We start from the raw sequence: 13,277 nt of genomic DNA, 5'->3' as shown, positions 1-13,277 counted from the left end.
ACGTCCAGATTTTGCTAATTTTATCTACGTCCTCTGGTCCTCTACGTCCTGATCTATGTTCTTTGGAAAAATTTGAAAACGTCGTTCGTTGTTCTCTAAACAGGGCGAACGTCCGATTTTAGCCCTCATTCTTTGTTTAAAAATTTAATAGACTAGTAATAAAATAAAATCGTTAGAGTATCATTAATTGTCCTCTTTTGTGTAAAAAAAATAATAAAAATTAACGGTACTTTAACGACTTTACTATATTACTGGTCCATTAAACTCTTAAACAAAGAATGGGGGCTAGAATTGGACGTTCGCCCTGTTTAGAGAACAAGAAACGACGTTTTCAAATTTTTGAAGAGTCCGATCTGAACACAACCCGGTTTTCCACGCAAACGAATTTTTTTTACTTGCAATCCTCTCTTGCTCTCACGAGTTTCCATCACCGTTTAAGATTTGGTGCCAACAATCTTGTAAGTCATTTTCATCTTCAATTTTGGATCCAATTTTAGATCATAGATTCTAATATTAATTTAGGTTAGATTCAACGGGTAGACTTGAATCTGATGAGTAAGAATGGAATCAAATTCCAAGAGTTTGAGCCTAGCTCCAGCTCTGAATCTCTTTCCAAACCTGAAACCTCCTCACAAAACCCTACTCTTCCACAAAATATGTGTTCTTATTATCACATTTCTTGCATATGCTTCCTTTCATGCATCTAGGAAGCCTCCTAGTATTGTTAAAAGTGTTCTGGGACCCACAGTTCCAACCAATTCAACCCTTGATTCGGGTTGGCCGCCTTTTAATGGAACTCGAGGAACTCACCGGCTTGGCGAGGTTGATCTCGCATTTCTTACTTCTTACTCCATTGGCATGTATTTGGCTGGTCATGTTGGTGATAGGATTGATTTGAGGTTGTTCCTTGTGTTTGGGATGATTGGTAGTGGTTTTTGTACTATACTTTTTGGGTTAGGATACTGGTTTGATGTTCATGTGTTAGGGTTTTTTGTCGGTGTTCAGATTGTTTGTGGAGTGTTTCAGTCAATTGGGTGGCCTTGTGTTGTTGCAGTTGTTGGGAATTGGCTTGGGGAATCAAAGAGGGGATTGATCATGGGGATATGGAATTCGCATACCTCGGTTGGGAATATCATTGGTTCAGTTATTGCTTCGGGAGTTTTGGAATTTGGATGGGGTTGGTCGTTTGTGGTGCCTGGAGTTTTGATCATTTTCGTTGGGGTTTTGGTGTTTCTGTTTCTTGTTGCGAATCCGGTGGATATAGGGTTTGCGAGTCCTGGAATTGAAATTGAAATGAGTGTTGAAACGGACAGTGCAGAGGATCTGCAGAAAGTCGAATCAGAGGAAGCAAAGCTCATTGATCCTGATAGTTCGATTTCAAATTCCTCGTCTGCTATTGGATTTTTGGAGGCGTGGAAAATACCTGGAGTAGCTCCGTTTGCTTTTTGTCTCTTTTTCTCAAAATTTGTTGCTTACACTTTCTTGTATTGGTTACCCTTCTACATAAGGCACACAGGTAATTGTTCTTTGATGCAAAAATATATCATATCTAATAGATTTATTGCATTATTTAAGCCATATCTTATTTAGTTTACATAATTTTCATGAATTATGATATTTTTTATTGAATTCGTTATTTTGTGTTGGTTGCAGCGGTTGCTGGTGTGAATCTATCTCACAAAACTGCTGGGTTACTTTCAACAATATTTGATATTGGAGGAGTCCTAGGCGGAATCACCGCCGGTTTCATTTCTGATATGATTGAAGCTCGCGCTGTGACTTCAATCCTGTTCTTGTTTCTATCGATTCCAGCTCTGCTTTTGTATCGTGCTTTCGGGAGCATCTCTATGTTTACTAACATCACCTTGATGTTTCTTTCTGGATTTTTGGTGAATGGTCCGTACTCGCTAATTACAACTGCTGTGGCTGCCGATCTCGGTACCCAGGGCTTTAGTGGTGGGAATTCTCGGGCACTGGCTACTGTTACTGCAATCATTGATGGTACTGGTTCTGTTGGAGCTGCTCTTGGACCACTTTTAGCAGGTTATGTTTCAACTAGGGGATGGAACAGTGTATTTTTAATGCTCGTTTCGTCTATTTTCTTTGCTGGTTTATTCTTGATTCAAGTTGCAAGGACTGAGATAAGAGAGAAGCTTTCAGGAAAGTGATTTTGAATATTTTAGAAACACAGATTTGATTATAGTCTAGGCTCTTCATTGATGTTATACATTTTTTGTAAAGTATATAGCTATTAGTTATTGATGAAGAAATTTTTGGAATGCTTCATTAATGTTTGTAATTTTGTATCATGTACTCATTCTTTATTCGCTTACTCTTGATAAAAATGTCTACGGTGAGATAATTCAACACTACTGTTCATGCTGTTTTTTTGTTGTTGTCTTTCATGAATACTTCACTATTGTTACTATAATTTTCACATTTGGTGATTTATGGGTTGGTGTCTATTATGGCAGCACATCACCTGTTTTCATCATATACTTGGAACTGATTTGTGTAATTTAAGTTTTTTGTTATGCCTTCTCTTGTTCGTAGAGTTTTATCACAATGTTGAGCTTGATAATTGGTTTCTGGATGTAGTTTTCAGTCAGAACAAGCAAAAGCATGTTGGAACTATGCCAACCATCACTTAGTTCTTTCTGTGATGGATATATGTGTGCATAACTGTGGTCTAAAAAATCAGTTATATCGCCTTTTTTGTAATAAAAGTCATTCTATTCCTCTTGTCGGCATTTAAGATTCCGAAGTCTCTCCACAGATATGCATCTCCTTACCCATGTTGTCTCTACAACAGGTGGTGGTGGTTCTGAGTTAAAACTCATCAAACACCGTCACAACTGTCAAGTTGTATGTTGATCCTCTGATGAGTGCTTCATGCACCATTTCCTTGCAGCATAATGGCTCGTCATTCTGTTCTTCAAACCTCCTTCGCACAAAATCTACAACATTGACTACTAAAAACGTCCGATATTCTATCACTAGCAATTATCGAGAATTCGTCTTTCATCAGTGTCATAGCTCCGGTTCAGCACTCAGTCGTCCACCTTTTTCACTTTTTTCCTTTAGTCTTTCAAGGTTCTAGTCAACTAGAGCACGAGTGACACCTACTGGCCATTTAGGTAGTCTTCGTCGATGTATCTGCCTAACGACTCAATCCACATCCTTTCTTTCACAGTTTGGTTTATGATTGTTGGACATTTCTATAGCTCTTCCATGACAGAACAAAATAGCTCTAAAGTCTCCGGTATTGGCTACAAGTGAAGACCTCTGAACAAAAGAATGAGGAGGGAAATGCTACATTAGCAAATGAGAAAAAGAGAGGAAAAATGCAGAATTATGAAAATTTGAGTTGGTAAAACGAATCTCCTACAAGGCCTAGGCTCATTCATGTTTTATTTTATCAATACGTCTACATAACCGGTGCACCAAACCTTTTATCCGATTTGGTTTGGTTCGGTTTGGTTTTACCTAACTGTTGTAATGCTTCAATTCAGATTAGTTCCTAAAGTGAGCCATTAACAGTCCTATATATTATGGCATCATAGGAATATCTACTACTAGTACAGCAGTACTCACCTTCCATATACAATTGCAGCCAGTGATGTAACAGAAGAGACAGGATTCTTAATCTCTTCCAAAATATTACTCGTCAGAAGAGACAGGATTCTTGAGACGATGTTTTCAAAAATGTAGAGCTGTCAAAACGGGCGGCCCGGCCGGGCCAAGGGCTTTTAAGGGCCGGGCTAAAAAGCCCGGTTTGAATATGGGCTGCAAATAATGAGCCCGAGCCCGGCCCTATACGGGCTCCCGGGCTAACGGGCCGGCCCTGGCCCGTATTTTTTTCTTCCCTTTTCCATTCTTTTAAGTACGGAACATACATAAATATGCCGGGCTAACGGGCCAGCCCGGGCCCGTATCAGTCTCTCACACACACAGACCAAAAAAAAAAAAAAAAACAGTTGTATTTTTTGCGGGCTAGCCCTAACGGGCCAAGGGCTTTTACGGGCCGGGCTAAAAAGCCCTCTTCAATTTCGGGCTCCAATTATTCGGCCCAAGCCCTACATTTTATTCGGGCTTTCGGGCCGGCCCTTACGGCCCGGCCCATTTTGACAGCTCTACAAAAATGTCACACCAGTCTTTAAAAATATCCGTTTGACAATCTTCTCAAGCTCCGAAGGAAAGTTGGCAACATAAACAATTACTCTTTTGGCAGATGATCACATACACGCTTTCTTCATGTCCATCAAAAACTTTCACATTGAACCATTTCCCTTTTACATTTGAATCCATGATTGAAGGTTGCATACCAACAGAAATGACCATAATATTTGTATCCTCTTACACTTAAGTCTCACTCCAAAATTATTGTCAAAATAATAAATAAAGTCTCACTCTAAAGTGATTATGCAACATCAAATTTCTAACAGGTAGACATTCTCAATATTGAACGCTATAACAAAACAGAATAGCTATAGAATTATTATAATATTGAAAGAAAAAACTTAGTACAATTCCTTACGTGTTTTTCATATAATTCTTAACTAAATTTAAAAATGATTTCTTCAAATTCTTAATTTTTTCAAAGTTTGTTATATTTAAAAAAAAATAAAAATAATGTATATTTAGTTAAGAACCATCAATTAATGTATGAAGGGATTTAATACTTGAATATATAACGGGTGAGAGTAGATTTATTTATTAAATATGGATGTCTCTTGATCTCTAAGTTACATGATTGTTAATGTTGTGTTTAAACTATTATAGGGACAATAAAATTAGACCCATATTTTTATGCTTCGACCAACTTACGATGTGTCTCCTAATTGTATGTTTAAACAATACTTCAAATATCTATTGATTTCACTTTTTTATAGACAACTTCACTTGAGCTTTTTTTTTCCATTCAAAATATAGCTCATCCAACCAAAGCACGACGATGAAGACTAACATTCGATACAAGCTTTATGGATCCCTTATGTCGGTAAAAATTACTACATCCGTCTCTATAAATAAGATCTTTTTGATAAAAGCATAAGAATTAAGAGAAAAAAAAAAATTGCATTAAATTTGTCAACAATATACATTCTCTTTTCAAGATTATCCTTCAATTATTAAGAGAGATAATTAGTTAATCTTTAATTCTATACAATTAATTAGGGGTATTTTTGTGAAAAATTAATGAATACACCTTGATCCAAGTGGAGTAACTTAATCCGTTTTGAAAGAGGAGGAACTTGATCCCATTTAAATTTTTGCAAAAGGATCTTATAAAAAGAGGTGTTGTATGAAAGAGAATACCAAGGATGTTTCCATATTCTAATAAATATACATATTATTAACGTGAAAATTTTTAACCAATCAAAAAGGCTAATCTTAGAACCAAAAAGTTCCACAATTTTGACACAAGAATTCAATCACAACAAATCATGGTTAAACCATTCGGTCAAAACCAAGTAAATTGTCATTGTATGAGTAAGAGTTCAAAAAGATCCTTGAATGAAAGAAATCTCCAAATGTAAGGATGATACTACTCCAAGAATAGACGTTTAGCTGACAAAATCACATTTAACACACATTTTGTGCAAAGCATTACTTTTACTCCACCTCAGTCCAAACAAACCCCAACAAAACTATCTATCACCAATAAATGAAACAATAATGATATTTGAACAACTCATGTTTATAACCATTCAACATCTTATTATATCTCTATCTCTTTCTACCTAGCATATGACTTCTATATCACGTCACTATTTCATATAGATGTACACCAAACATTTTTTTTAAAGAGTAATGATACTTAAACATTGCAACATCTATTTTGACAACTCTATATATAGAAATTTTTTGTAAAAGAAAAGAGCGGTGATATTTTGACAACCATTTTAGTACAATCTTTGAGACAACTTTGTTGTTCTCTCTTCTAATTGGTCAAAAACAATAGAGAGATAAAAAGGTAGAGAGAGAATAAAAACATAATGTGAATATGAGAGAGAAAGTTGTACAAAAATTGTACCAAAATGGTTATACAAATATCATTTCTCAAAAGAAAAAGAAAAAAAGTTTTGAAACATTATGTCAATATATCATAGTGGTATTTTGACAACTAGTATTTTTAGGTTGTTGGAAAATTTGTCACAAAAGTGACGTCAATATACCACAACTCTTTCTTAAATGAAAATGCAAAAGACGCTTTTGACTTCTGGATCAATCAAAATTTTGACTTTGGTTCCGACGAATGAATAATGATTGAGTCCTCATCTTTTTATAGAAATTTATGAAAGAGCATTGCTAAATCACACAACAAATCCACATGCACGACAAGCACGATAGGTGATGTGGCATCACTTCCTTTTTTAAATTAAATTTTAATTAAAACAAATTAAAAAAATCTGAATAGTGTTCAGTGGAATACATGGTCGTGCATGTCCCACAACAAAGCAAGTGTACATTCAAGCATTTCTCAATTTATGAAATCAATTCATTGAAATTGAAATATTTGACTTTTTTAATAAATAATTTCTTAATTTGAAATCGTTAAATAATGTTCTTAAATACTTGCTAATAATACTCATTTTCTTTAGTTATTCACTATAACAATTATAATCAGGAAGTTAATCTGATGCAAGTGATCGGATTTATTATGACTTAGCAATGAGACGCTCAACAAACTTTTTTTAAATATTCTAAAACGTTTTTTTACTTTGAATTTAATGAAGTTAAAGAATTTTTGTGCAACCTAGTCTCACTTTGAGATTCTAGATGGAACAAAACGTTTTGACTTTATACCATTTTTTTTTTTTTTTGGTCAAGTAGCCTAATGGTTTAGAGCTCACACAATTAAATTGTGGAAAAGTGGAGTGTCCGGGATTCGAACCCCGGCTCCTGCATATAATTATATGCAATATCCCTATCAGCTGAGCTAAGTTCGTGGAAATTATACCATTCTTTCTTCTAATGATATATGTGAACCAAATTCGAGCATTATCCAAAATGAAAGCAAATGAATATACTATCTATAACTCAATGTTAATTACATATCAAAAACGTCCAAGCTATTATTCCCTTTTGCTATTGAACCCTAATGGATTTATTATTAACTAAACAAAGATTTACAACCTGAGAACTATAGCTATGCATATATTTAATATATCGAAAAGAACACTTTGATATGAAACTTTGAAAGAAAAGAGTAATTCCATGTATCCCTTTAGAATCCTTTCTTGATTTTGTTGGTAGCAACGAAGTTGCGTTGTTTCTGTCTAACTGGTTCTTCTTCCCATGCTTCATCACATCCTGTTTCATCTTCTACCCATTCATCCCTCACCATATAGTGTTGTTGATAGTATCTGAATGCCACAAATAGTACAAACACTGCAATTTAACACAACACAACCACACATTAGTTTTTTTTCTTCTTTGGTGGTCGGGTTTGAACCCTAAACCTTTCAACTGAGTTAAGTTTACGAAGACAATCACACATTAGTTTAACTAGTACATACATATTGCAAATTAAATAAAATAATTTGAAGTCATAGCAGCTAGTATTTATTTACCTGCCCAAATGCGAGCAACAACAGATGACAAATTCCATACTAGACCAAATATGCCTAGAGCCACAGCTTTTTTGTGAGTGCATGAATCCCATGCATCCCGAAATCGACGAACCCAAAAATTTGCTTTATCATATCAACAAGTTACAAGTTATATGTATTAGATTAGATTTCAGAACAATGAAATTAGTACAGACAAAAGACGCATAGTAAACATATAAAAGAGGCATAGTAAATAGTAAACACATAAGAAAAGGTTTAATAGCAGTTTTCGCCTCCTAAAAACAAAAATTATAAAACCGTCATTTCATAAGTTTTGCAACTGTAGTAGTTTTGGCCCCAAGGCTAATATTTGATTAAAAAATATAAAAAATAACACATAGCACCTCACTTAGGATGCCACGTCAGCATTGACCGAGTCAAAATTGACTTTCGGGGACAAAACGGTCACAGATGCAAAATTAGGAAACGGTTTTCTAGTTTTTTCTTAGGGGGCTAAAATCGCAACTTTAAGAAAATTATGAAGCTAAATCTCCTATTAAACCTAAAAGAAACCCATAAAAGAGGCATAGTAATATAGTAAACACATAAAAGAAATAGAGTATTGTTGACTTTGGGATTGGGACCACAAGCATGTGGTGGAGGACCATTATGTTACGATTGTTATGATCCAACAATTGTGTTCCCTAGTTTACAGTAAAAAGAGACATTTGTCACGAAAATAAAAGAGACCCGATGCAAGTAATTGGCTCAAAACTGTCAGAACAAAAAAGAAAGATATGATTGCGCCATAAAGAAAACCAAAGATGCTAATCCATGTGATGTGTTTATTAAGTATGTTTTATAAAGACAACAAAAAAGAAAAGATCTCAACTTAGAGCTAGTTTGATTTTGTCGTTGGATGAGGTATAATTGGACCATATAATAATAATAATAATATTTATATAAAAAATAACATTTTATATTATATATTATTATTATATGTAAAGAATACATAGTTGTAGAATGTTTTATTTACTTTCAATTATACTTTTAAACAAATTTAATTATAAAAATAATATATTGTTGATGTCATTTAAAAAGATAACAATTTATTATATATTTGATATATTTTTTGTGTCATTAAAAAATATAAGTATAGTTTATTATAATATGAAAGTAAAAAATCTATATGTTTATAATTTTAATCAAAACAAAATTTCATAAAAACTATTTTTTTATAATTTTTATATATATATATATATATATATATATATATATATATATATATATATATATATATATATATAATACTACTAGTAATTTATATTTGTTTATAGACCCGTCAGATCTACGTTATTACTCCCTTCAAAAAAAAATCTACATTATTACTAGGCATCGGAGTCACCATAGAATAGAAGGTTAAAATAAAATAAACATCACGTGTATAAATAATTGATTCTCTGCCTATCTTATATATTTGTCGTATTGGAAAAAAAAATCCAAAACTGGCATAAAATAAACATAGAAAAATGTTAATCGATGCCCCGGACACGGGTTAAGAAAGCAACCATAACAGCTTTTGTATTGGAAATTATGTAATCAATTTATCAAAAATCAAAAAGATCGTTATTTTTAATTCAAATTTTTCTTTTTTGAATTCCTTAACCAGTGTCCCGAGAACACCGATTAACGGGACCCAACAACATAATATGTAAAATGAATTTATTATAAAAAATTGTCATTACCTTACAAGTGATAAGAGAATGCTTTTCGAAAAAAAAGTGATAAGAGAATGAGTTAATTGCAATATAAAAATTTAATTTAATGTATCTGTGAGTTTAAAACTTAAATCGAAAAAAGTATAGTACAAAATATGTTGATTTTGACTCTATAAAAATTCAGAAAAAAATTTAATGTTGTTTAACTAAATTTAGTGTATGCCGACAGAAGGGTATCTTGATCCGTATAAAAGAGTATTCAATGCATGCACGATCGCGTAATGTGGGCCCATGAAAGCACCGCACCGTCTAATCTACTCTACACTATCGACCTATACTCATCAAAATCAGGAAATTTACCATATGCAGTTAATTGTGCTGAATACGAAGAGCAGATCTTTGGTACAATAAATACTCCGAAGAAGCCTGAAAGCACAACAATTTGTCTGTCAGTGTAATCAATCATCAAGCGAAAGTGTAAAGAAAGACCCATTTTGTTAAAACTTACCGATTTTAGCCATCTTCCAAAGAGTTATGAAACTTCCACATCTTGCCAAAACAAAGAGCAATACTGCCAACTGCAATTCGTACACATAACACACGAGTTAGAGGGTTCTTCTATCTGTGCTAATAGTGTGTTGAATATGATTAAGAAAATATTTCACTTAAATTACCTTCATTGTGGTGCCAGGATCTCCAGAGAAAAGTGCTTTAAGTTTTGACAAGAATTCATTCAAATAAGGTAGGACCAATTTCAGCATCCAAATTGCATCTTGTTCTCTTACTACATAATTTGAGTCTTCTACATCTATCACTCCCCTGAACCCCATAAAAAAATAACTGAAATTTAGCCTCACTATATTATTTGTGCTTAAATATATTTTAGGTACAATGGTACATAAAATAAACACATTCAACGGTATCTCTGTCACAAAAATTGAATGAGTTACTTATCATTACCTGCAAATTAAGGATCTATAGAGGAAGATAACTGCAAGATAGACAAGACCTACATATGACATTGCAGAAATAAGACTGCAAAAAGCAAGGGCAGAAACACATCAGTTCCGAAACAGTAAACGTTATATCGTATCATAGTAAAATAAATGCTTCTTCTGTTCCGAAATATAAGCAAAAATTGGTAACAAAACTTCATATATTTGCTTCAAAATTTGTATCAAATACAACAACTTATGTTAATCCATTTTTTCTTACATTTTGGGATTGAGGAGTAAATTCTATATAGTTTAAAATTTCTAACCTCAAATTGATATCCTTTGCATAAGAAGATGAGACTATAAGGAATGTTCCAATTCCAAACACAAATGCTGATCTTGAAACATCTCTCCACATTATTAAATCCACTGTTGAGGAGAAATCATAAATAATTATTATTTTCTATATAAATTGAATTGAATGAAATTTTGTCAACACATAATTGAGATGAAAATCACCTAGACTCTGCAACTTGTTTTGGGTTTGTGGAAAGCTACTGCGTTCTTCTTCTTTTGGAATTGAACCTTAAAAGATTAGTAAAACACACACATTTTCTGAAGTTAGGACAACGAATTAAACTCAAAATTGACTGAATGAAACTGAAAATTTCTTACCTGAATTGGGTTTGGAGAAATTTTGGTAAATTTTTGAATTCCTTCTAATTGTAGGGGATTGCTTCACTACAAGAGGAACAGAAACTGGTCTTCTTTCATTTTTGTGGTGAAATCTCATATTGGCATTCACAACTTTCTTCTGTTCTGCTTCATTGGTTACCACTTTCTTCTCTGATTCATTCAAAACAATCTTCTTTTCTGGTTCATTCACATCAACCTTATCATTTTCTTGTTGATTCTCAATAACAACTTTGGATTCTGGAATACTACTAATTTCCTTCACATCAAAACTCTCATTCTCCATCTCAATCTCAATTTCCTCATCATCCACAACATCACCATCTGATTCAGAATCACCACCAACACGAACCACCGATTCAGGTGAATTTTGAACCACACAAACATTGCTTGATATCTCTTTCTCTTGACACACATCAAAATCCTCAACATTTTCATCTTTCTCAGCTTCAATCTTTTCAAACCCATCATCCAATTCATCAACCTCATTTTCTTGAACTCGATCCAACTCGGATTTCGTCTTCCTCAATTCAATTGAATCAATAACATTCTTCTTGATTTGATCTGATTTAATCTTCCTCAATTTCCCTGCAGCTTCACCACCACCCTTCTGCATATCAGATCTTATCTTTCTTGATTGAATTGGGCTTCTCTTCTTGATTCCATCAGAAATGCATGGTTCCTCTGTTTTTCCTTTGGAAATCTGAATTGGGCTACAAGTTTTTCTCTTTGAAGACCCAATTGAGGTTCTTCTCAATCTAGAACCACCAACATTTCCTCCTTCTTGTTCTTGTTCTTCTTTTTCTGCTTTGAACACTTTGATTCCACCTTTAACTTGATCACTCTTCATTCTACTCTCCCACACTGACCCTGCAGCAACCACACCTCTTCTTTTATCCATTGATCATTCACCAATTTAACTACTTTACTTTTTTCTCTCTCTCTCTAGAATGACAAATGGGCCATATCATAAGTGGTTAATGGATAAGAGGCTTGAAGTAGAAGCAATGGAGGTTGGTGGGGTGCAACGTTCATTGGGATCCCTTTCTAAAGCAAATTATAGAAAGAGAAGAAGATGAGTAGTAGTTGGTTGCTACTACCTTTTCTTTTTTTATTATTCAAATTTCCTTTTTCTTTTTCTTTCTCTATCTCATTCACTAACTTTTTTGGTGAACATGGTGACAAAGGAAAAGTGAAGGGTAAATTTAGTGGGGTAGAATGATTAGGGTGTTAAGGACTTAACTAACCCTTTTCAGCATTGATTCCCTAAAATCTCTTATCACTCTCACCGAGGTATAACATCACATGTAAATATGAGAGCAATCATATTTGACTTTCGAAACTATTAATCTAAAGTCAAACAAGTTGTTCTATCTAGTTAAAAAATTTAACCGGTACATCAACTGTATTTAATTTTTTTTAGGTTAAATGTATTTAAAGGTCGTTTAAATTTTTCGTTTTTTTTAAAGTGGTTCTTTAAGTTTCAAAAGTCTCAAACAAGTTTTTTTAGTTTTTGAATCGTTTCAAACAAGTCCTTTTAAAGGATGATGGTGATGATTCAGATGATAGCAACAAAGACCATTATCCACCATTTGTCATGCCTAAAAAGATGACTAATTTTAAGTGGGTGTTAGGAGCCAGATTTAGTACCAGAGATGAGTTCAAGGAAGCAATTATCAACTATGTTATATACAATAAGACTTGTTTGAAACAATTCAAAAACAAAAATGACTTGTTTGGGACTTTTGAAACTAAAATGACCACTTTAAAAAAAATGAAAAACTTAAAGGACATTTAGATGCATTTAACTTTTTTTTATCTTATATTTGAGATCAAAGTAGTAACAAATCAATACTATTTCAAACATGGTACTCATAAAAAATAAAAAATTTAAGTATCTCAATTTTTTTTTATTTTTTTTTGGGGAATATCTCAATTGATTTGAGCTAAAATACAAGGATTTTGAAATCATGAGCTTTAACCCAAACATAAATAAGTAAGTATTAATCTAAAAACTAATTACTACCATTTTTTTTTGTACAAACTAATTACTATCATTTATTATTTAAAAAAATAAATAAAAATCACAATGGTTGTCCCTTAACTTAATTTCATGTAACAATTTCGTTCTTTTTTTTTTCACATCATTTTGGCCCCTTTTTTATTTTTTGACAAAAACAAAATGATATTCATTCATTCAAATCGAGAGATTACATCATTCAACACCACTAAAACGTAAAGGATGAATCTGGGAACAAACTCACATCATCCAAGTTAATAGCATATAACGGCTTAATGCCTACAAAATATATGATAAGATTAAAGTGACTGGAATATCCATGGCTTCTGAATCTGCAACGTTGACGTCCAAATCATTG

General features: G+C 33.1%; 2 protein-coding genes and 1 pseudogene across 2 annotated transcripts; 1 reads left to right on the top strand and 2 right to left on the bottom strand.

The window, feature by feature from the left end:
* The first annotated feature begins 278 nt into the window (after nt 1-278).
* Nucleotides 279-2,369, top strand: LOC25488377 (putative glycerol-3-phosphate transporter 5). The gene is made up of 2 exons (XM_013608590.3): nt 279-1,516; nt 1,654-2,369. Exons 1-2 carry the CDS (start codon nt 562-564, stop codon nt 2,166-2,168), a joined length of 1,470 nt encoding a protein of 489 aa, XP_013464044.1. The 5' UTR covers nt 279-561; the 3' UTR covers nt 2,169-2,369.
* Nucleotides 2,370-2,498: 129 nt separating this feature from the next.
* On the bottom strand, nt 2,499-3,358 carry LOC112419401 (probable protein phosphatase 2C 27; annotated as a pseudogene).
* Nucleotides 3,359-7,002: 3,644 nt separating this feature from the next.
* On the bottom strand, nt 7,003-12,018 carry LOC25488376 (reticulon-like protein B21). The gene is made up of 9 exons (XM_013608588.2): nt 10,882-12,018; nt 10,726-10,791; nt 10,533-10,635; nt 10,232-10,306; nt 9,946-10,090; nt 9,780-9,849; nt 9,632-9,697; nt 7,575-7,697; nt 7,003-7,392 (listed from the first exon to the last, which is right to left on the bottom strand). Exons 1-9 carry the CDS (start codon nt 11,798-11,800, stop codon nt 7,229-7,231), a joined length of 1,731 nt encoding a protein of 576 aa, XP_013464042.1. The 5' UTR covers nt 11,801-12,018; the 3' UTR covers nt 7,003-7,228.
* Nucleotides 12,019-13,277: the final 1,259 nt, after the last annotated feature.

The sequence above is a fragment of the Medicago truncatula genome, chromosome 2 (genome assembly GCF_003473485.1).
Source record: "Medicago truncatula cultivar Jemalong A17 chromosome 2, MtrunA17r5.0-ANR, whole genome shotgun sequence".
In the NCBI taxonomy this organism is placed as follows: Eukaryota; Viridiplantae; Streptophyta; class Magnoliopsida; order Fabales; family Fabaceae; genus Medicago; species Medicago truncatula.
Note: the sequence above shows the minus strand (reverse complement) of the source record. Positions and strands in the feature narration are given on the sequence as shown.